At 47.9% G+C, this 23,070-nt stretch overlaps 2 protein-coding genes across 8 annotated transcripts; one reads left to right on the forward strand and one right to left on the reverse strand.

Annotated features, from left to right (window-relative positions):
- Nucleotides 1-280: 280 nt before the first annotated feature.
- On the forward strand, nucleotides 281-18,385 carry EBNA1BP2 (EBNA1 binding protein 2). Of its 2 annotated transcripts, none has more exons than XM_049094593.1 (9): nucleotides 281-485; nucleotides 568-651; nucleotides 822-991; nucleotides 2,008-2,131; nucleotides 3,212-3,301; nucleotides 4,957-5,032; nucleotides 5,507-5,600; nucleotides 7,954-8,116; nucleotides 14,913-18,385. In XM_049094593.1, the coding sequence occupies exons 1-9, from the start codon at nucleotides 420-422 to the stop codon at nucleotides 15,057-15,059; spliced, it is 1,014 nt and encodes a 337-aa protein (XP_048950550.1). In that variant the 5' UTR covers nucleotides 281-419; the 3' UTR covers nucleotides 15,060-18,385. The 2 variants fall into 2 exon arrangements, with proteins under 2 accessions (XP_048950550.1, XP_025276249.1); XM_025420464.3 differs by lacking the exon at nucleotides 14,913-18,385 and adding an exon at nucleotides 8,225-8,406.
- On the reverse strand, nucleotides 13,293-22,562 carry FAM183A (family with sequence similarity 183 member A). 6 transcript variants are annotated; one of them, XM_049094595.1, is made up of 8 exons: nucleotides 22,499-22,562; nucleotides 21,543-21,723; nucleotides 21,248-21,382; nucleotides 18,767-19,306; nucleotides 17,912-18,068; nucleotides 17,346-17,405; nucleotides 15,401-15,500; nucleotides 13,293-13,484 (listed from the first exon to the last, which is right to left on the reverse strand). In XM_049094595.1, the coding sequence occupies exons 3-8, from the start codon at nucleotides 21,249-21,251 to the stop codon at nucleotides 13,374-13,376; spliced, it is 972 nt and encodes a 323-aa protein (XP_048950552.1). In that variant the 5' UTR covers nucleotides 21,252-21,382; nucleotides 21,543-21,723; nucleotides 22,499-22,562; the 3' UTR covers nucleotides 13,293-13,373. The 6 variants fall into 6 exon arrangements, with proteins under 6 accessions (XP_048950552.1, XP_048950554.1, XP_048950553.1 ...); XM_049094597.1 differs by lacking the exon at nucleotides 22,499-22,562 and adding an exon at nucleotides 20,607-20,723 and having other exon boundaries at nucleotides 21,543-22,492; XM_049094596.1 differs by lacking the exon at nucleotides 22,499-22,562 and having other exon boundaries at nucleotides 21,248-21,319; nucleotides 21,543-22,492.
- Between the last annotated feature and the right edge of the window lie 508 nt (nucleotides 22,563-23,070).

A 23,070-nucleotide genomic window follows, 5' to 3' on the forward strand; every position in this document is an offset into this window, starting at 1 on the left:
CGTATCTTGCCCACGGCCCCGCCCACACCCGAGGCCCCGCCCCGGAGCCCACCTCCGCTTCCCCCCACTCCTCCCCAGCGCACTCCTCACCCCGTCTCGCCGCGGCCGCGTCTCCTACTTCTCCTCTCTCCTCAGTTCCCGGCTACGGGCGCCCCCTTTCGCTCCTTCCCTCCGGGTCACCAGACTACTGGGGTATCCAGCGGTAGAACCCCCAACAGGTCCCGGGCTCTCTCGGACGCCTGAGCGGTTCCTATAGCAACGGCAAACCGGAAGTGTGGTTCTGCAGCCGGAAGCGGAAGTCCCGGTCTCGGCGGCGGCTGCGAGCCCGCGGCGCAGGTGCGGCTCGGGCCCACGTGGGCCGAGGCAACAGGCGCTGGTTTCCGGCCGCGCGGACCTCGGGCCGCCCGCCTCGCTCCAACATGGACACCCCCCCGCTGTCGGGTTCGGACTCGGAATCTGAGGATTCTCTGGTCACGGACCGAGAGGTGGGTGTCAGCCGAGCGCGCGGGGCCGGGCGCGGGGGGCGGTCCCCGCTCCCCGGTGCCGACTGCCGATTGTGCCCCGCAGTTGCAGGATGCGTTTTCCCGAGGCCTCCTGAAGCCAGGCCTCAACGTCGTGCTAGAGGGGCCGAAGAAGGCTGTGAACGACGTGGTGAGCTCGGGCGCCGGGTCGGGGGGTCCTGGGACACGGGATGCTCTCCAGGCGCTGTTGGGTTCGTCGGGCCGAGGCCTCGTCCCCGGGAAGACTCGGCCTGCGCGCTGCCGGGCGGGCCAGTTCCCCTCCCGCGTCCTTCATGCAGCCTCGGTGTCTGCATTTCCTAGAGTGGCCTGAAGCAGTGTTTGGCTGAGTTCAAGCGGGATCTGGAGTGGGTTGAAAGGCTCGATGTGACCCTGGGTCCCGTGCCGGAAGTCGGTGGACCTCAGTCAACACCCCAGACCAAGGATCAGAAAGCTGTTGATCCAGAAGACGACTTCAAGCGGGAGATGAGCTTGTAGGTTTGTCTTCAAGGGTGGGAGTTTCGGGTGCCTGTACTGGAGTGGGGGCGCGGGTCGTGAGCCTGTACTTCTCGGAAGCTGGCCTCAGCCTGAGGGTAGGAAGGGCTTCTTTATACTCAGGAGAGCTAAGGAGATTGTGCCTGGTGGAGGGAGGAGCCCCTCGGTCCACCAGTTGCAACGAGGGAAGAGCCCCTCGGTCCACCAGTTGCAACCGAGGGAAGAGCCCCTCGGTCCACTAGTTGCAACGAGGGAAGAGCCCCTCGGTCCACCAGTTGCAGTCAGGGAAGAGCCCCTCGGTCCACCAGTTCTAATCGAGGGAAGAGTCCTTTGATCCACCAGTTGTAATCGAAAGCCCAGTGTATTTTTTTTAAGATTTTTTTTTAATAAAAAAAAAGATTATTTTTAAATTTTATTTTGAAGTATTCAGTTTTAAAGGTTTTTTTGGACTTTCAGATATTTAAACAAAAACTTGTCTCTGGAAGGTTCTTACATGAACTTTTCTCAGTGACTGCATAAGAATTCATTATCAGTTCATGGGTACTTTTTTTTTTTTTTAAGATTTTATTTATTTATTCATAAGAGACACACAGAGAGAGGCAGAGACACCGGCAGAGAGAGAAGCAGGCCCCATGCAGGGAACCCAATGTGGGACCCCAGGATCATGACCTGAGCGAAAGGCAGATGCTCTACCTCTGAGCCATCCAGGTGCCCCATTTTCATGGGTATTTTCAATGTGGTCATCCTCTTAAACTGATTTATTTTTAGCAGAACTCCCCTTCTTCTTTAAAGTGTATATGACTAAATTTCTCCTAGATACCAAGTTCATGAGGTTTTATTACATTTTTACTTGTGTGTGTGTGTGCTTGCTGGTGGAGGTCAGATGTTGAGAGTTTTTCTGACCATGGATAACTCCAAGGTTATCCCTGATGGATAGGCAAGTGAGAAGGAATAGAAGGTCTCTCCCTTAGCTTATTCCCAGCTTGTCCTACATCACACTGTCCTGCATCCTCAGCTACCGGCAGGCCCAGGCTGCGGTGCTGGCGGTATTACCCCGCCTCCATCAGCTCAAAGTTCCTACCAAGAGGCCCACTGACTATTTTGCAGAGATGGCCAAGTCTGATCAGCAGATGCAGAAGGTAAGAAACAAAGGTTTTCTCTGGAAAGCTGAGGCTTTATACTTACGTGTGGTCAGCTGGCTTTTTTTTTTTTTTTGGTCAGCTGGCTTATCTCCAATAATGTTTTAAAAAAGACTAAGCCCAATATTAGGGAAATGGTTTTCAGAGGACAATTACTGTCTTAACCGTCTACCTCAAACGTGTGCTAGTTACCACCAGTTTGATAAATTTAAAGATGATTTTTTTCCCCTTAATTTAGACATTTAAGGAGAGGAGAAGTTCTATAAGAACTGTGGTTCCTGAGATAAAGATGGCCTTTTGCATTTCCTGGTTGTGTGGTCCTGGCATGTGGTATAGAGAAAATACACTTCTTGTCCTGCCATTGCCAGGGGGTGGTGCTATAACCAACTGGTACACGATTCTTTTTCTCTGGGTCTCCGTTTTCTCTAAGATGAGGTAGTAATTAATAGCAGATGTAGTATAATTTAAAGTTGGGTGGAACTTGGTCCTCGTTTAACTATGGGAGGAAGGGAATTGCCAACATTTAATCCAAGATCTATATTCCAATATAGGTCTCAAACTGGGTTTTAGGGAGCTCTTGTCTCCGTGGTACTCGGGGAAGCTAATTTAGAGATGAGCTGGGGCACATCTCTGGACACTCACGCTGACAAGTGTGACTAAAGTGTGTGCGTCTAATGGAGAAGCCTGGGTTCCTGATGCCTGCTTGAGTTTTTAACGTGTATGTGGCATGTTAGAGAAGGGAAGTGAGGCTGCATACTAGTTTGACCTCAGTCAGCAAGGTTGTAGGGTTGGGGAGAAGTTTGTCCTCCTGGTAAAATGGCAAGCAGGCCTATTTGCATAACAGGACAGCCAGCACACCAAGAGGGAGATGGCTTTCAGGTCCTACCCCTAATACTCTTGGTATCTTGGACCAAGTACTCAGCCTTTGGGCTTCTTGTCCTCATGTGTAAAACACAATTTATAAGTTTCCTTTGAGCTCCAGTTTGCAGAACTGGGAAGATCTGTTCCCATTCCAGTGCGCCCTAAGTAGTGGTCAGCCCAGATCCAAATAACATAAGCTGACAACATTTTGTGTTTTAGATTCGACAGAAGCTGCAGGCTAAACAGGCAGCCATGGAGAAGTCTGAAAAGGCGAAGCAACTGCGAGCACTTAGGAAATATGGGAAGAAGGTGAGAAGGAAAGTGTGTGGTGGGCATAGGATGTTGCTGAGTGTTTGTCAGCCCGGGGTGCCGGGGTCCGATCTGGTTCTGTGCCCTGTGTCTGTTCCATCTTGTGTTGATTATTGCACTGCAGAGGGGGGATGTGTGCTTGGATTCGTAAACACCATCTTTCCTTGACACTGGAGTCTTGAGGGGGCAGGGCTGGGTGGGAGGAGGTAGCCTGGTAACTGCAGGTGTGTCATTCATTTGCACATCTGTACAGTGAAGAGTTGGGTTCAAATCAGTGGGGCCAAACCCCACTCTACAGCAAAACCACCTGGGAAAATTTTTCAAAACAGATTTCTAGGCTTCAGGGTGTCAGGTAATCTGCAGGTATTGTCTTCTCTTCCCCGCAAAACTTTTTACATGATTCTGAAATGCATCCTGCTTTGGAGAATCGCTGGCCTAGATGTTTGTTAAGTCTTTGAAGGAACCATATCATTGATTGTCATCCAAGTGAGAGGACAAATGGCACCTGTGTGCTTGAACTGCTGTGGATGTCTGAGTTCTAATTTAAAATCTAGGGAAAGTGTCCTTGGTTTTTCCTCTTTATTTCATGGTTCTTTGGGAAAGACGATGACAGGAATTAAAGTCAGGGTAGTGGGAAGAAGTGAGTGTAAGGAGGATCAACATGAGTGTTCAGACTTTGTCAGCATTTTTGGACATAAACATTCATGATCTGGGGTGCTGTGCTGCTGTCCACATTTGGAGTCATTTCACTGACAAGTCCTCAGCAGAGTAAGAGTAGATTAGCATCCTGTTCTCTGCAGAAGGGCAGCTCTGCATTTATTGGATTGATCTGGTAGTTGATGGTTGAGGTCAACTCAAGGGCCTAAGTGGTTGGTAGTAACGGAACCTAATTGATCAAAGGCGAAGAAAAACTTCCTTTGGGCCTGTTAGCTCACTGCTTCTAATTTGAGGAAACATCATGTCAGTGGTTCTCAGTTGGGGATAATTTTGCTTAGCAGGGAATATTCAGCAATGCCTGGAGATATTTTTGGTGTCACATCTCAATGGGGACTGAGCTACTCAGATCTAGTGGATAGAGGGCAGGGAGGCTGCAAAATGTCCTACAGTGCCCAGGACAGGCCATCCACCCCTCCATAAAGAGTGATCCTGTCCAAGCTATCAATAGTATTGAGATTGAAAACGCTGCCTTCGAATGGAAGCATCTGTTTTTATCCTTACAACTGTTTTGCTTTTCGTTTTTTGGGGGGATTGTTTCTGTTGATACTTTCATGCCTACTAACAGTAGGGGCTAGATACAGAACCTGAGAATTGATTGTAGATCTAGATGTGACTTGCTATGGTTTTGTAGGCAGAATTGTGTAATCAGGTAAGAGTGTAGACCCCTGGGTGTGAATTCAGCTGTACACTTTCTTGCTGTGTGACTCAGGCAAGTTACTTAGGCTCTCTGTGCTTCAATTTCAGGGAGTGTTAGGAATTTCTGCTTCATGGGGTAGCTGAGAAGATAAACTAAGAATACACTTAGAGCTTTACCATAGTTCTGGCACACAGTAAATGTTAAGTGGCCGCGGTGTTAGCATAGTGTTACCAAGCGGATGTAGACACTTGCAATGATGGTGGTCTGGAGTGGGTGTGACAGCCCTATGTTCATGTCCCAGGTGCAAACAGAGGTTCTTCAGAAGAGGCAGCGAGAGAAAACACATATGATGAATGCCATTAAGAAATATCAGAAAGGTCAGTATATCTCCCTTCTAAGGATATAGGGGAGCAGGGGCCGCTGCTATTTTAACATATCCTGCTTCTAGAGCCTTGATTGATTTGGAACCATTGGACCTAAGGTTTGGGAACAGTGTGGGGAGCAGAATATGCCTCTTAAAATTAATTTAGCGGGATCCCTGGGTGGCGCAGCGGTTTGGCGCCTGCCTTTGGCCCAGGGCGCGATCCTGGAGACCCAGGATCGAATCCCACGTCGGGCTCCCGGTGCATGGAGCCTGCTTCTCCCTCTGCCTGTGTCTCTGCCTCTCTCTCTCTCTGTGTGACTATCATAAAAAAAAAAAAAAAAAAAAAAAAAATTAAAAAAAAAATTTAAATTAATTTAGCAAGTAACCACCTTTTTTTTTTTTTTTTTTTTAAGTAACAACCTTCTTTTGAAGCTTCAGTTTTTCTTAAAATGTGTTAATGCTGATCAAAGTACCTTTTCACCCCCAGGCTTTTCTGATAAACTGGATTTTCTTGAGGGGGATCAGAAACCCGTTGCACGGAAAACAAAGGAAGGAGCAAAAAGCCAGCAGATGAAGAAGGGGTATGAAGGATTCTGGTTTGGTTTTGTGGTGGGTACTGGGCAGGCAGTCCAGGGGCAAGTTGGGGAGACCATAGGAGTGGCCTCAGGGTTGAGAGAGCGCAGTGCTACCTGCAGCCAAGGCTAAAGGCCTATGTGATGGATCCTTTTAGCCATATCAGTCTTAGAAGATTAAAGTAGGGTGATCTAGGGAGCGCCTGGCTAGCACAGTCAGTAGAGCATTTGACTCTTGATCTTGGGGCTGTGAGTTCAAGCCCCACGTTGGACGTAGAGCTTACTTAAAAAAAAAAACAAAAAACTAAAGTAGGGTGATTTAAGCATCTGGCACATTTTAAGTGAATATTTAGTAGAAGTAGATTCCTCATCTCACAGCACAATGGTTAAGTGTATAGACCTAGGGTTAGGGTCTAAAGTCCACCATTTTGGGTAGTTTTGAGCAAGTTTCTTGCCTTTTTTTTTTTTTTTTTTTTTTGAGTTCAATTTGCCAACATATAGCATAACACCCAGTGCTCATCCCATCAAGTGCCCTCAGTGCCGGTCACCCAGTCACCCCCACCCCCTGCCCACCTCCCTTTCCACCACCCCTTGTTCGTTTCCCAGAGTTAGGAGTCTCTCATATTCTGTCTCCCTTTCTGATATTTCCCACTCATTTTCTCTCCTTTCCCCTTTATTCCCTTTCACTATTTTTTATATTCTCCAAGTGAATGAGACCATATAATGTTTGTCCTTCTCCAATTGACTTATTTCACTCAGCATAATACCCTCCAGTTCCAACCACATCGAAGCAAATGGTGGGTATTTGTCGTTTCTAATGGCTGAGTAATATTCCATTGTATACATAGACCACATCTTCTTTATCCATTCGTCTTTCGATGGACACCAAGGCTCCTTCCACAGTTTGGCTATTGTGAACATTGCTGCTAGAAACATCGGGGTGCAGGTGTCCCGGCATTTCACTGCATCTGTATCTTTGGGGTAAATCCCCAGCAGTTACTTGCCCTTTCTAAATATTAGTTGCCTCATCTGTGAAAATGAGAAAAGTGTATGCCTGCATAGCATTATGCAGACTTAAAAGGGCTAATGGCGGATATTATTATTTTCTTTCTAGTTTACCTTTATGTATCCCTAGACACTGGGGCTGGGAGAAATGATAATTTCAGTAGAATATATTAATGCCATGATAAAGATATGTAAGGAGTAGCGTAGAAGCACATTTTAGAAATAGCTGACCCGTTCTGGGGATCAGGGTGTGAGGATGGCTCCCTGGAGGAGAGCCCCACCTGAGCTTAGTCTGAAGGATGAGCAAGAATTAACCAGGAGAATAGGAGAGACACAGGTTTCAGCAAAAATGAACACAAATGAGCAAAAGCGTAGAGATGAGAACAGGTTTGTGCATGAGGAACAGCAAGGATCTGGTACTGCTGGGAGTTCAGTGTGGGGCAAGGAGAGGTGAGATGTAGCTGGAGGGGGGTCTGGGCCAAGTCACAGAGGCAGTGTGTGCCTTGTTAAGAAGTTTGGGTTTTAGCCAGTAGGCCATGGGAGAGACATTGATTGAGTAAAGCACTCAAAATAATGACCACATCATAGTCATGTATTTGAAAAATTACGGTGGTACTTGTATATAGTGTGGACTCGAGGGAGGCAGAGAATTCAATAAAGGGGCACTACAAAGTCCAGAGAGCAGTGATAATGGGCTAAAAGTGGTAATGGGGGCAGAGAAGAGAAAACAGGTCGAAGAAACATTTGAGAAGTAATAAATTAGCAGCACTCAGTAATTGTGTTGGGTGTAGAGAGTGAAAGGAGGAAGAATCAAGGCTGGTGCCCAGGTTTCTAGCCCGGGAGGCTGGAATAGATGGTAGGACCACCAACCTCAAGTCGGTGTTTATATACGGAAGGCGAAACCAGTGTGGGAAAGGGAGATGGCATGTGATTTTGGATATGCTGAATGTGAGATTCTCCGGAATGACCAGTTTTAAAATTTATTACATTTGAATGTTAACTGCCTGTACTACCCTCGAAAGGAATAGAAACGACTAAGAATGATCTAGCAAGAGTTAGTTAGAATAGAAGAAGCTTTCTAGAGATAAGTATTGAGCCGCAAGATCTATGTGGATCCTTTCCTGGTTCTTGCTTTGTTTTCTTGCACTAGTGGTTAAAACTATAAGTGGATGAGCTTGCCTGGGGAGTTTTTAAGAGTTAAGAATGCAGGGTTGAGGACGAGATTCTGGGTAGCAGTAGCGTCTAGCTCTAAGCAAAGAGCTTTTGCTTATAGACAGGAAACTAAGGATACTGATGGGCCATAAGATCCATCAGGATTTGCAGTGCTGTGGGTAACTTGTAAGCCTGCTTTTTTTAGGCCCAGCGCTAAGCGACGCTATAAAAACCAGAAGTTTGGTTTTGGTGGAAAGAAGAAAGGCTCCAAGTGGAACACTCGTGAGAGCTACGATGATGTATCCAGCTTCCGGGCCAAGACAGCTCATGGCAAGGGCCTCAAGAGGCCTGGAAAGAAAGGATCAAATGTAAGTGAGCCGTGGGTCCCATCCCACTTCTACCCGCATCTTCCTGTCCTTGGGGCAGAAGGCCAAGCTGCTTTGTGACCACATGTGCTATTATTTCTTTTTCCGTAGAAGAGACCAGGAAAACGGACACGAGAGAAAATGAAGAGCAGACCACACTAAGCAGCATCTTTGTATACAAAGAACCAAGAAAAAGGGTTGCAAACTTGGGATTTCAGCATACAGTTGGATCTCTTGTGTTGGTTTCTTTTTGTAAAAAGTTCTTTCAATAAACAGTTTTCAAAGAAACACAATCATGGTTAAAAACTCAGGACTAAAAAAAGATGGAGAAGTTACTTTTATATATTAAGTAGGATTGCTATTGATTGACGATAATTTAGACTTTGAGTCCAAATCGTCTTTTTTTTTATGATATATGAAAACTTGCACCTTCCTCATGCTTCTAAGTAATTGTATCACGATTCTAGATAAGTCAAGAATGAGTGATCGTATCATTATGATTATTTAAATACCCATCACTGTCAAGCTACGTGTACTATGATAAAATTTCCTTTGTGATACAGCTGTGGGTTTTCCTTGAGTTAATTATCACCTCATATTTTTCTGTGTGCCTGATTTTCCTTGTATATCCTTATTTTTCCTTAGACACATGTCATTCTTTCCACCTTACAGTTTCCTGTCTGTCATACAGCTCTCACCCTGCCTCTTCTAGACCATCTGGATTGAACTCACTATTTCCTGGATCCCATTTCTGTCTTAGATTATGCCTTCTTTTGCCATGTACCATCTTCTAGTATCTTCCTAGAAGGGATCTCCTACACATCTCTGCAGTTGCCTTTAGTTTGGCTGGTGGGAGTTGTCCTGAGAATGTTGTAGGCATAGCCTCCCCACTGAAAAGTTGCTGCCATTCCCTCTCTTCTGGAAGCTTTTCCTCTCCCAGCGATCTGAAATTCCATGATGACCTGCCTTGGCGTGGGCCTGTTTTATTTCTTTGCTTAGGGTGTTTGGAAGGATGCTAGATCTTTTGTTCTGGCAAATTTTATTTGATAGCTTCTCCCTATTTTGTTGTTGTTGTTGTTGTTGTTGTTGTTTGTTTGTTCTAATTCTGGAGTTTGTTAGTCAAATTTTGAACCTCTTCTGATGATCTTCTAGGTTTGTGTTTTAGTTCCACTTTAGGGAAAAGATTTCTTTGATTCTTTTTTTCTAATCATTCAGTGAATATTTAGCTTTCATTTTACATTTTATCCCCAAGAGTTCTTATTCTTTCACCTCAGAATGTGAATTATGATTTTCGTTTTTTGAGAGTTATTCTGTTCCTTTCATTCTGTTTCCTTGGGTTTCCTCCAGCCCCTCCCTGTGCATTTTGATCCCCGTTTTTCATGTTGAGCTGTATGGAAGTCAGGAGCACTGGCTGGGCCAGACTGCTGGGTTAACACCTGTTTCTGCTACTTCGCTGTGTGACCCTGGGCGTGTTATTTTTTCTGTGCTATGTCCTCTCTGTATAGTGAGAATAATCTACCAAATACAGTTCCTGTCAATATTAAGTGAGTTAATACGTGTAAAATGCTTTAGAACATTGCCTGCCATATAGTAAGAGTTTTTACCTGCTTGGAATTATTTTGGTGGGGGGCTTTCCATAATGTCTGAGCCTTAGTGGTACCTATTTGAGAGGTACTCCGATTCTGGCTGGAAGCCAGGAATAGGTAGGACATGGATGGGCAGGTCACGTTGCATGTTGGGTTTTATTCTGTTGATAGGGTGGGAAGTTTGTTTACCTGCCCTTCCTTTCTCCATTACAGTTTAGAAACCATACATTAAGGACTAGAGATATCTGAGAACTGTATATTCTTAAGCAGAAAAAATAATTTATTTTCCCATTGTTTCCTTTCTTGTAGAGTCATTGGTATATAAAGAAAGGACGTTTCTGGTTCCCTATGATTCTAGTACAAAAAGAACGAATTTAGGTTTTGTAAAGTAATTTCAGTTAACAAAATTCCGAGCAAACAGGTCATGTTTTCAGAAGACCAAAACGTGTTACCCTGACCTATTTTTGACAATCTACAATATTAAGTGGGTGGGGGTAATGTATAGGAATTCAAAGAAAGGGCCTCAGAATCAGTTCAAGAGTTTGGGTCAGGTGTGGAACACATTGAGAGTTTTAGGAAAGGAGAACACAAGTTTACAGTTCATACCAGCAAGGCCAAGTGTAGGTCATTACTGCCAGCACTTTTAAAGACATTGAAAGCTGTGTACCTTACCTTCCTTCTTTTTTTTTTTTTCTTGTATAGCAAATGGAATCCCTTTCCTTAATTTCAGAGATAGATATACTTTGTAGAAGTCACTTATGTCACCTCTCTGCCATGTCAGCCCTCACCGGGTCACCAGGGTGCAGGCAGGATTAACCTTCCCATTGCATTATATCGCAACCCCAGGCACCAAGACCTAGGTGGGGACCCAGATGGGGACCCGGCAGTTCCTGGCACCAAAGATAGGCTGTTCTTGCTTTGGGTGGATTTCCATTCCCGCGGTAGCAGTTTCTCAGCAACACTTCACGTTTCAGTTACCCAAGTATTATCAACTCTGAGTAAGGGCAGAAAGTAGAAACTTTACTGCTAGCTCCACAAATCAGTCCATAAATCATGACCAAAATAACAGATGCATAACCAGGGAGCAGCCATCCCTGCAAGAGCCTGGGTGGCAGGTCACTGCACATCTTGCTCAGTTCATGCACAGATGGCCAAGAGGGTGTGTGCATGTGGCTGGTCTCCCAGAGACCCATATTTTACAAAAATAGGCTATTAAAAGAATCCACCAACAAAGATGAAAGAGGGACAAGAAAGTGCAGGTGGTCAGGTTGGAAGTAAAATTTGAATAGGACACAAGTGGAGCCCTAGGAGAAAGAGGTGACAAGGGCATGGTGACACTTGCTTCCTGGAGACTGGGTACACGGCCAGAAGGGGAGCGGAAGCAACACAGGAAAATGATGAAAAGGCTGAAGATGTCCCAGAGGAAGTGACACCAGCAGGAAACTTCACGTTTAAGGGGCTCATGGAGGTATTTTGTAACATTGAAAGTACAGGTGACAAAATGGTGGAAGTGAATCCAAATTTAGGAGTAAGACAGTTTGCCAAGTTTTCTCTGTGTCATGTGCAAGGAAAAAAAGGCAAGCACTTTTTTTTTATAAATAAAACACTTGGTTTTCAATGTTTTTAATATTTTAAATTACAGTCTACTAAATACTAGTTTTACTATTTTCTTTTTATGCATTTAACAATAGGGGGTTTTAGTACTTTGATGAACTTTTTAAAAAACTTTTCATCACCATATTTTGAGGAGAGCATAAAGTGGATATGCAGAGATGTGAGTCTAATTTTCTGATCCTAGTGTAAATTATAAGAGCTCAGGTCCCTGGTTCTTTCTCATTACAGAATTGTTGGTTCTGAGAGTAATCACTGCTCCTGCAGGTCTGTTCCTTTAAATACAGCACGTTCTCCTCCCCAACACCAAACAAAATAGAATATGCTGTTAGGCTGTACACAGGCAGTGCTCACACGCACCATAGTGCAGGGCCATAAAAATGAGTTGCTTGCTGAAATCATGCAAGGCGATCTTAGTAAATTTTGATAAATTGTTTTAAAGGTTATGAAGGTAGAAGGGTGCTCAGAGCTCCCATGCCCTCTTCAGGTATGACATCTTCCCTGCACCTTGATGCATCCACCAGCCTGGAAGCTCTCCAGACTCCAGTTTCAGGGTTTTTAGGAGGTTTCACTATGCAGGCACGGTTGATTAAGTCACTGACCACTGGTGATGGTCTTCTGTCCCTCTTCCCTCCCCAGGGGTTGGGGGTTGTGGCTAAAACTCCCAAGTGTCTAATCAAGGTTTGGTCTTTCTAGTGAGCAGCTAATGAGAGGCTGCTAAGAGTTGCCTCATTAGAGGAAAAGGTGCCCCTACCCCTCTCAGGAAATTATATGGGATTTAGGACCTGATACCACAGGTCCCTTACAGCAAAAGGATTATCATAGTTAAGAGATCCTGGCACATTTCTAGCTGCCCAAGTAGTCAATAGTCATCATCATCTTGTATGAAAATGTCTCCCAAGGCAAGGCCACTCATATTTGCAGACTTCATTCCACCTTGTCAGGTTCCAAATGCAAGAGTGATCTCAGCAATATCTGGCTTCACCCTTTCAGGGATGACTCAGGCACAGCCAAACGCAAGAGCTACATGGAGCGAGGAATGGGAAGGCAGCCGGGGGCTTCCATGCGCTCTGGGGCGCACCGCCCTCCCAACACCTCCATGTGCTCACCAGCCTGGAGCTCCCTGGCTCTTTCTCGGCAGGTACCACATGGAGGCTTTTCTGTGGAGCCATTTCATTTTTCCAGAGGGGAACCTTCCACCTTCAATCCCAGGATAAAGATGCAATATATGTGTGGGGTAAGGGGTTCAACCTTGCTTTCACAAGTTTTCATTGATTTTTGGAGCTTCACATCCACTCCTACCCTGTTTTACTCACTGTCCCTGAGCCCTGGTCTTTCCCACTTCTCCAAGGGCAGACCTCCAGTGTGGGAGATCTTCCATGCCTGGCTGGTGTGTGTGAGAGGGTCTCCCTACTATCATCCATTTTGGTTCCCTGCCTCACACCGCCCCCCCCCCCCCTTGGAGTCCTGAACCTCTCTCCAAGGCTCTCTGCTCACAGGTGTCCCATTCAGTGCATCCTATTTGTGGCTTCCTCACCTTCTTCCATCAGCTTTCCACCTTCTAAATATATCTTCAGACTTCGATGATCATCTCCCATTCTCTGTTGTGCGCTCATACAATATTGTTTCTTTATTATTCACTATTGGGGTCATGAAAGGCAGAGGGAATATTGTAGGCATCTTAATCTGGAATTCTGACACTAGTTTAAAAGATTAAGGATTTGTGTGGTTTGTTTTTTTTAAGATTTTATTTATTTATTCATGAGAGACATACACACAGAGAGGCAGAGACACAGGCAGAGGGAGATGCAGGCTCCACGCAGGAAGCCCTATGTGGCGTTCAATCCCAGGACCCCAGGATCATGCCTTGGGCCGAAGGCAGGTGCTAAACCACTGGGCCACCCAGGAATCCCCAAGATTAAGGATTTGAACCAGTGCATGCAGGCAGAAAAATGTGAGACTCCACAAAGGAAAGGTCAGACTGACGCTTGAAAGTCATCTTTATTTATCCACGCAGCACACAGGCTGGGTTTCAGGAACGAGGCTGAGGTGGGCGCTGAACACTATGTGTGGCGATCATCTTCTCCCAAGCTCCACACTTTAGCCTTGTAGAGTGTGATGTCGCTGTGCACCCTGAAATGGTTCAGCCTGCGGTCATCACGTTCCGGGCTGACCTAGAGAGGAGATCGTGGGCATCAGAAGGAATCCCCCGGGGGGAAGGGTGACCTGAGTTCAAAGTCCGTGGGGCCTGGGCCAGCACACCCCAGGGGCTCAGCACACGATCATAAGATGAAAGAATGGACGTTGTTGACGTGGTTACACGGAGAAGCAACAGCAAGCGCTCTGACACGTCCATCTTAGAGAAGCTGTAAGATTAACTTACACAATTAACTGAATGGATACATTTTCCTCAAATTTACCAGGAGGGCAGAAGTTGCAGGTATTTGAGTGTGGCTTCCCCAGTGTCCTCACATTGGGACTGGGGTTGTCTGCGTGTTCGGGGCAGGGAGCCCTAAGTTACACTGGGGCTCATGCAGCTCTCTCAGGCTCAGCAACCTTTGTGGAGGTGGGGCTTCCCTGCTGGACCCCTTGGTCTCCCAGTCTGCTCTCCCCAGGGTGATGCCCCACAGGCGAAGAGAAGCTGGAGTAAATGAGCAGCTTTTTCCTAAGCCCTTACCCCCTCTCTGCATCCTTCCTTCCGTGCCTCCTTCCTCCTTCCTTCTTTCCCTCCTTCCTCTCTTCCATCATTCCTCCTTCCTTTCTTCTTCTTCCCTCCCTCCTCCCTTCTTCTTCCACCCTTCCTTTCTCTCGTCTCCCCTTCAAGCCACCTCCCTACCTCTCTTCCTTCATTAGAGCTGAGCTATTTACTCCAATCCCCCTGCAGCAGCCCTGTGGCAGAGCCACATGCCCCAGATGAGAGCTGTAGAAAGGGGTGAGAAGCCCGGGCCACACGGTGGAAAGGTAGAAAGGCAAGAGCTAAGGATGTGGGCCGTTCTTGGGAAGGGTTCACCCTCAGCAGAGGAAGACAACTGGGAACAGACCAAGGGGCCAGGACAAGCCCGTGACTAGACCCGGGTCGGGCTACAAGCTTTCCCTTCCATTCCTCCTCAGGTCTCACAGCTCCAGAGTGGGGGAGCTGGGATCTGAACTCAAGCTGTCTGGCTCCAGAGCCACCATGTTACATTGATAATGGAATTGGGTTGAATGGTGGGGAGCAGGAGGCACCCAATGCTCCAGAACAACATGGGCAAGGTGCCCAAATCTGCCCGGTGGAGAGCATGGGGCACACGTTCCTTAATGGGACCTTATAAAGAGGGGACTCCTGGCTGCTCCTGAAGGATGAGCAGGACTTCCCCAAGGATTAGAGGCTAGGTGTCAGGAGGTGGCTGCAGGAGCAGTAAGCGCAAGGAGACAGGGGGCCCGAAACCTTGGTGCCTTGGAGAGAACGAAGGAAGTTCTGATCTAGCTAAGGATCAGCGTCTCCAGCTTCACCTCAGGGGCAAAACACACAGATGGCCTAAAAGCCATGTGTTAAAAAGACACGACAACTTGAGGAAAAGCCTAAAAGGAAAGCTAGTCATTTGCTACTCTGGATATTGCAGGTTTTCCTAAGAAAGACACAAAGCCCAGACACCGGGATGGAAAAGACCAGCACATCTGACTACTTCAAAACTGAAGCCTTCCGTGTGATGAAAGATGCGAGCAACGTAAGAGACAAACGTGGCAGGAAGTTCTTGGAAACGTCTTAGCACCAGAAGCCCTATGTCATCTCGGGAGGTAATGTGCTGACAATTATATTTCCTGGGCTCCTCAGTGCTCCTGGAGCCTCACCAATCAAAGGAGGTGTGTTTTGCTGTGGGTTAGGCACTGTTCTAAGTACCTTACACATACTACCTCATGCTGTAATATCTCCATTTATGCTCCACTGAGGAAACGCAGTCACAAAAGACCTTAAATGACTTACCCAAGGTCACCCAGCTAGTAAGTGGTAGCCAGGGTTCAAAGCCAGGCTGTCTGGCCTCATATACCATTCTCTTAGCCACAGCCTCTGTTGCCTCTGGGCCTACCCAAGGCAAGGAACCACACTTACCAAGGGCTCAGAGTCCCATCCAATTTCTTGGCTTTCTGTTTGCGTGTCTGGGTATTTCTTCCGTGGCCCCTGAGCGGCATGGTGGATAAGATTGAGGAACCTGGCTGGGAGAAGAGGCATGAGTCATGAGGGAAGCAGGCTTTGGGACCGAGAATTCCTGGGTCCTTTGGCCCGGCTTCAGCAGCTGGTCTCGGGGGCCTGCCAAGACCCTGCAACACTCATCTTGCAACAAATATCTGTTGAGCACAAACTCTGTCCAGGCACTCTTCTGGACCCCGCAAGTAGAACAGAGTGTGGCAGGCACGGTCCCTGCTCTCCTGGAGCTGGTCGTCTAGCTGGGGGTACAGAGGACACACTACACAAGGGGACAAGCGAACCTGATGGTGAGATACAGGCAGGGCTGGCTACTCTAGACCAGGACTGTGAGGGGAGGCCTCTCCCAATGCCAAGCAGCAGCCAGCCACAGGCAGAGGCAGACGGAAGTACTGGACAGGAAGCAAGAGCAAAGGTTCTGAGGCAGGAGCAAGCGGGGCCAATGTGGCCATGACGGAGTGCAGGGGAGGGTTGTAAGAGGCCACATCTTCCGTACTGCAAGAGCTAGGGCTGCCAACCCCATGTGTGTATCTGTACCTAGCTTGAGGACTTGCACAGCGTTCATTTTCAGGTTCCACCCTACCAAGTGTCAATTTGAGGGTGGCAGCCTGACAACGGCAGGAAACTGGGCTTCATAGTCAGCCCTTCCTGGCCCTTCCACTACTAGCCTGACGGGTGGTTTACCTTCTCCAGGCCTCACTTTGCTCATCTGTAAATTGAGGCCAATATCCACCTCAGCGAGATGGCTGAGAATGAAGGACCTGGCCCCTGGCTGAGTGCATCCTCAGGGTAAGCAGTTAGCAGTGCAATCCTGGCTAGCTTTCAGGTCCCCCGCTGCCTGTTAATCTTAGTGCTGCAAGGCCTGGACTCCTCTCCCTTCCTCGAGCTTGACTGCTCTCTTCAGGACGGATAGCATCCTCACTTCCCCTGCCGATACTCTATTGGTCTATTCACTTGTCTGTCTCTACTCTGCTATGGAATCCACCCTCCTCCTGCCGACCCCACCTGCCTACCCTGTGCTCCTATATCAACCTCACATCTTTCCTCCATCAAATTCTACTCCAAGGAGGGAGGGAGGAGAGAGCCTGCCAGGAAGGATAGGGCTCTCCACCAAAGACCTCTCTTCCATTGTTTCTGAGCACTGCCCTGTGCACCAGTATACTCCAGCCAGGCCAAACTACCGCCCTATCTTGGGCCATGCTGGTATCTCTCATTCCTCTGTCTTTCCAAAGAACTCAGAATGTCCTCCTAGTCTTTGATCCCTGACCTTCTCCACCTCCAAGAAACCTTCCCAGAAATCCACTGTCTGACCAGGGGCATCTGTGTGTTCTTTTGTTGCCATTCTAATTTTACTCTTTACCTACTTGTCTGTCTCCTTCATCATGGTATGAGGTCTCCACTCCCGGCCCCATCTGAGGGACTATCACATGGTAATAATCAAAACAGTCCGCATTTCCATTTCAGCAATACAATAATACTATTCTGTGTTCTGAGTACTTACGTGATGTTGTCTAATCCTCACCACTATGTGAAGATAGGTTCAGAGACATTTAAAATTACTTGCTCAAAGTCACATTGTTAACAAGTGGCAGAACCAGACTTGGTTAAACATTTCATCAACGTTTGATGAATGAATATATGAATGCACTGGGAAGGCCATTAGGAGGATTTTTCTGGACTTGAGAGTTAATGGACTGGCCCTATGCTTGAAGCTCCTGTGAGCTTCGTGGGTTTCCATCCAGTTTTCAGGGGTTCAGAGTGTTGCCCAAGGTAACGCTACCCTGAAAGGTCTCTCTAGCCACCTGCCTGTCTGTGCTGTACCTCAGTGTTGTTCCCAAACCGCGGGACTTACCATCTGCAGGTTCCTCCAGGTTCTCGTGCCAAGACATGGGCTTTCTGGTGATTGTGTGAACTGTAGAAAAAACACCGGCATAGGTTCAGGTTACACGTTAATGCCTCGCCCTCTTGAAGACTCACCCTAGGCCAGACACCTGCTGAGTATTTTCTGGGGGTCACTAGGAACTCGGCTCTCAAGGACCTCACAATCCAGAGTGGCACTACCCAGGATAGTGGCCACCAACCACATGGAACTACAGGAATTTGAATAGTTACAATTCAGTAGAATTAGAAATCCATTCTACATGTGCACTGGACACATCTCAAGTGCTCAGTAGCCACATGGGGCGAACGGCCAGCATTCTGGGCAGCAAAGATTTGTAGAGACTATTTGATTGGGACAGAATGTTCTCTCAAACAGCACTGGCTACAGTGCTGCAGACGTCCTGGGCCACCGAACAAGGCTAGACATGGAGCAGGATGTACCCAGAAGGCTAGGTGAAGCCCAGGTGCAGAGTCCACACACATGCATCCAGGAGGATTTCTAGGCTTCTCACTTTGGAGAGAAAACAAGTGCGGTACCTTTGCTCAAACAAGAGAGTCTGGAGCAGCAGCAGCTGGGGGAGAGGTGCGGATGCTCCCAGTGTTCCAACTGGTGAGTTTGAGATCCTCATGGGCTGTGCAGGGGAAGAGAGCTGGGCAGTGGCTGGGTGCCTGAGCCTGGGGCTCCATCTGAGACCTAGTGGCATTCAGGGGCAGCCATGGCAACCCCCGAGAAACGTGCCACCTGAGCAGTGGGAGCAGGGCCATTTTCTCAGGAGGGCCCTGAGTCTGCTCCGGAATTTTCCGAGCATCTAAGACAATATCAGAAGCCTGGAAAGATGGGCAGCCCTGGTGGCGCAGCGGTTTAGCGCCGCCTGCAGCCGGGGGTGTGATCCTGGAGTCCCGGGACCAAGTCCCACGTCAGGCTTCCTGCATGGAGCCTGCTTCTCCCTTTGCCTCCCTCTCTTTCTCTGAATAAATAAATAAATAAATCTTAAAAAAAAAAAAAAAGAAGCCTAGAAGGTTGGCACACACAGACACAACTAGCATATAAACCAAAACACAAACAGCCAAACCAAGCATAAAACGCTAGAAAATAGAATTATTGAGAAAGCAAGTTTCCAAAGCGTTCCTACCTTTTGGCCACAAAAATACTATCTGATCCCTCTGTGGGTGCATTTTAACGTATTAAAGTCTCCGCCGGGATGTGGAGCGAGACCCTCCAGCCTCCAGCTCACCCCCATCGCTGCCAAGTCCCAGCGGGAAACACAGGAGGGAGGGGCGAGGTCAGAGAAGGCATCTCCGTCCACGCCACCCGCGCCCTAGGGCCCCGCTCCTTCCTGCCCGGGGCCCGCACCCCGTCCCTTCTCCCGCCCCGGGGCGCCCCTCACTCACCCTTGCGGAGGGGATTCACGTGATACTCTGTGGAGAGTTTCTGGGTTCGAAGCTCCTTGAGATACACCTCTCGCAGGATCTGGTTCTGGTGGACCTCATCGGGCATCAGCGGCTCCTGCGGGCGGCGCGCCAGGGCGGCGGGGCTCGGCGGGGTCGGGCTCCTGCTCCCTGCACTCCCGGCTCCCGCCGCGGGAGGGCCGGGGCGCCGTCTCCGGGCAACGGCGTCACGCGGTCTCCAGGCAACGGCGTCTCGCGGTCTCCCGGCAACGGCGTCTCGCGGTCTCCTGGCAACGGCGTCCATGATCACAGCGTCCCTTGGAGCCCTCGGGGCCGCCCACCTCACCCCCTCCTTCCAGAACCGATTCTCCTGCCTCGCTTCTTTCCGAAGCCTGAAGCCCGGCGACTCCCCTTCCCTCGGCTTCTCGAGGTTCCGCCTGCTTCCTGGGTCGGCTCCTGGAGCAGCCGGGACGGGACCCAGGGCCAGGCAGCAGGCCCAGGAGGTTAGGGACCTGATTGCACCGCCCCTTCGACAGTCATTGGCTAAAAGAGATTTGGGGAGGAGTCAGAGACCTGTCCCATTTATTATTTATTTTTTTATATTTTTAATTTTTTTTTAATTTTTATTTATTTATGATAGTTACAGAGAGAGAGAGAGGCAGAGACACAGGCAGAGGGAGAAGCAGGCTCCATGCACCGGGAGCCCGACGTGGGATTCGATCCCGGGTCTCCAGGATCGCGCCTTGGGCTGAAGGCAGGCGCCAAACCGCTGCGCCACCCAGAGATCCCGACCTGTCCCATTTAAAGTCCTTGCCTGGATCAGAACTCTCCCCGTCTAGCTTGCAAAACGGAGGTTTCCAATCTGAAAAAGTTACTCTGTCCCTTATTACAGGTGGGATAATATATACCGAGGAACCCTTTCCTAATGTATGTAACGTGAGGACTTCACAGTTTTTTATTTTAAAAATGTCACTGTGGTAAAGTACACATAAGATTTACCACTAGAGGGCAGCCCGGGTGGCTTAGTGGTTTAATGCCGCCTTCAGCTCAGCGCCTGATCCTGGAGACCCAGGATCGAGTCCCACGTTGGGCTCCCTGCATGGCGCCTGCTTCTCCCTCTGCCTGGTCTCTGCCTCTGTGTGTGTGTGTGTGTCTCTCTCATGAATAAATAAATAAAATCTTAAAAAAAAGATTTACCAGTAGAAACATTTTGAGGATGTGATTCAGGAGGTTTAAGCATATTTGCATTGTGTGAAACTAATTTCCAGAATTTTTTCGTACCCACTGAACAACTTCCCATGGCCCCATCCCATCTGCGGCTCCGGTAAGTACCATTTTCCTTTCTCTAGGAATTTGACTACTCTAGATACTTCCTATATTACACTTTGCAGAGCCCGTGCTCTCTCACAAAATATTTCATTTAGTCATCTATCTGTTCATTCACTTAAGACACAGCATAGTCCAGGATGTGTGTCAGTGTGGGACACAGTTTAGAGCAATGACCTGTACAGAACACATGGGCAGTTCCTGAACCCAGCTAGCTACTGAATGGCTCCTTGTTTTGAATCCCGGTGCTCCTTGTCCTTGTTCTTGAGGGCTCTTTCCCCTGTGTCTGTCTAGGGAAACCTATTTATAATGAGCCCACGTGTAATCTTTCAAAACCCATCTGGACTCTGTAGCCCCTAGCCCAAGTTTTCTCTGTGGCATGCTCTACTCCAGATCTATCATTACCAGAAAACTTTGCTAATTCTTTTGCTTATATCCTGGCACTACTACTATGCGATCTTAATTACTACAATTTTTTGTGGTAAGTCCTGGTATCTGGTAGAAAAACTACTCCTACCGGTTCTTAAGGGAGTCTTGGATATTCTTGGCTCTTTTGCCTCTCCATCCAAATGATAATCAGCTTGTCAAGTTTCCAGATATATGTGCTAGAATTTTGATTGAGATTCCACTGAATCTATATATTGGTTTGAGAAGAGGACTTTAAATATATCTAATATATAAATATAATATAATAATATAAGACCTTATATATTAGACCTTATATATTTTTATAGTATTAATATTATAATATTAATATATTAAAATATTGTATTAATTAAAATAAAAAATATATAACCACATGTATATACCATCTGCTTATCTGATGCAATCATCTGGAAAGGATAAAGATGTGTCCTTGCCTTCTAGGCTTTGGTACCTGCCATTTCCTGGGATTCAGAGGTCCAGCTGTCAGAGCTTTGATGACAACATAATGGGGCCCCCCCCTATCTTTTTGCAGGAGAAATTTCTCAAAGGCAGAAAGTCCCTAGTACATTTCCACAAATCCTAGGATGCAGAACAATAGAGTCTTGGAGGAACCAGACCAAAGAACCTTCAATCCTTCCATCTATAATAGGGGTCATGGGCTCTGTGTGTGAGTTTTTAGGGGTCACCCATTCTCCCATTCACTTTCATCCAGGGCAGATCAATAGGACTCACCCATGTAGAGATCAGATGAGATGATTTCCACTCACTCTTCTCTACCTTGTGTCCCTGGTCTTGCTGTTTGCTCTGTGGTCACAGACCAACTTCCATGGAGAAACCAGTTATAAGTGTTGAATTCATTCAGGCCGGCTAATTAGGAAAGAGAGGTAATAAACAGGTTTTCTGGAAAAAAAGGATCTTGCTAAAGGTATCTGGCATCTGAAGGCGATTTACAAGGATGAAGCTAACATACAGAGAATAGTACGATAACCATGTTGTGGGTGAAAACACCATCATGGACAAGGCTTACCCTCCAAGCTAAATGTTGATTGGCATTGTCTTGAGTTCCCAACATTCACCAAGTGAAGCTCCTGGGGATCGATTGTTCTGGCAATGCTGGATGATATCAGAACCGCCCCACTCACAGGGAAATCATCTCTCCAGGATAGGATTTGTGAATCACGGAGGTCTGGATGGAGTTGGCTGGAATGCTGGGGAGGATAAGACTTTAAAGTCTAGGAAGGGCTGGGAGGGGGAGTAGGAGCAAAGTAGAAATCGAGGTAACAGGGAACAGGAGCGAGAAAAAAAAAGCGGGGACTGGACGTTTTGGAAGGAATAGAGCAAGATTTGGGTGGGGAAACCTGTATGTTAGGGTGGCAAGAAGGGACAGCACTATGAACAGGAGGGAAAGAGATAGGCTTATGAGTTGAGAGAGGTGGCCGAGGCTGGGGAGTGTTCTGTGGACGAAAAGAGTTACACACAGGAGGAAGCGGCTTTGGACGATGAGAGGACGAAGGAATAGAGCAGGTAGGAGGAGCCCAGGGTCGAGAGGCAGAAGGAATAGAGTGGGGAGGTGGAGCCCAGGGTCGGGAGGAGGAAGGAATAGAGTGGGGAGGTGGAGCCCGGGTTCGAGAGGAGGAAGGAATAGAGTGGGGAGGTGGAGCCTGGGGTGGAGGGGAGGAAGGAATAGAGTAGATAGGAGGAGCCCAGGGTCGAGAGGCGGAAGAAATAGAGTGGGTAGGTGGAGTCCGGTGTCGGGAGGAGGAAGGATTAGAGTGGGGAGGTGGAGCCGGGGGTCGAGGGGAGGAAGGAATAGAGTGCGTAGGTGGAGCCTGGGGTCGGGAGGAGGAAGGATTAGAGTGCGTAGGTGGAGCCTGGGGTCGAGAAGAAGAAATCCGAGGCAGCTTTTTTGTCATTTCTCCAAACGGCGTTTGGCTAGTTACTCATCTTGACCAAATGAGTAACTGGACATAAGCTCACACTTACCCATTATTATGTCCCACGCCAGCCCTCGCATCATCCGCTGGCTCAATGCCCATTATGACGTGTATGCCCCTCCCTCTGGGCGCGTCAGCAGGCTCACCAGTCAGGGACACGGCCCGGGTGCGAGGTTGGAGAGTGATCCCAGGAAAAAGCAGACAGAAGAAATGTCATAGGAGTCCCTAGACCTTGGGAGAACATGTAGTGTTGCCCCTCACCAGGCAAAGATCGATCAAAGGGCTGTGCTGCAGTCAGGGGCTGGGCACCAGGAGAATGCATCGGAAGCAGGTGTGGGCAAAGTGGGAAGTGCATGCCTCCAGCTAGTTAACTTTTTTTTTTATAATAAATTTATTTTTTAATGGTGTTCAATTTGCCAACATACAGAATAACACCCAGTGCTCATCCCGTCAAGTGCCCCCCTCAGTGCCCGACACCCATTCACCCCCACCCCCCACCCTCCTCCCTTCCACCACCCCTAGTTCGTTTCCCAGAGTTAGGAGTCTTTATGTTCTGTCTCCCTTTCTGATACTTCCCACACACTTCTTCTCCCTTCCCTTATATTCCCTTTCACTACTATT

The sequence above is a fragment of the Canis lupus genome, chromosome 15 (genome assembly GCF_003254725.2).
Source record: "Canis lupus dingo isolate Sandy chromosome 15, ASM325472v2, whole genome shotgun sequence".
NCBI lineage: Eukaryota > Metazoa > Chordata > Mammalia > Carnivora > Canidae > Canis > Canis lupus.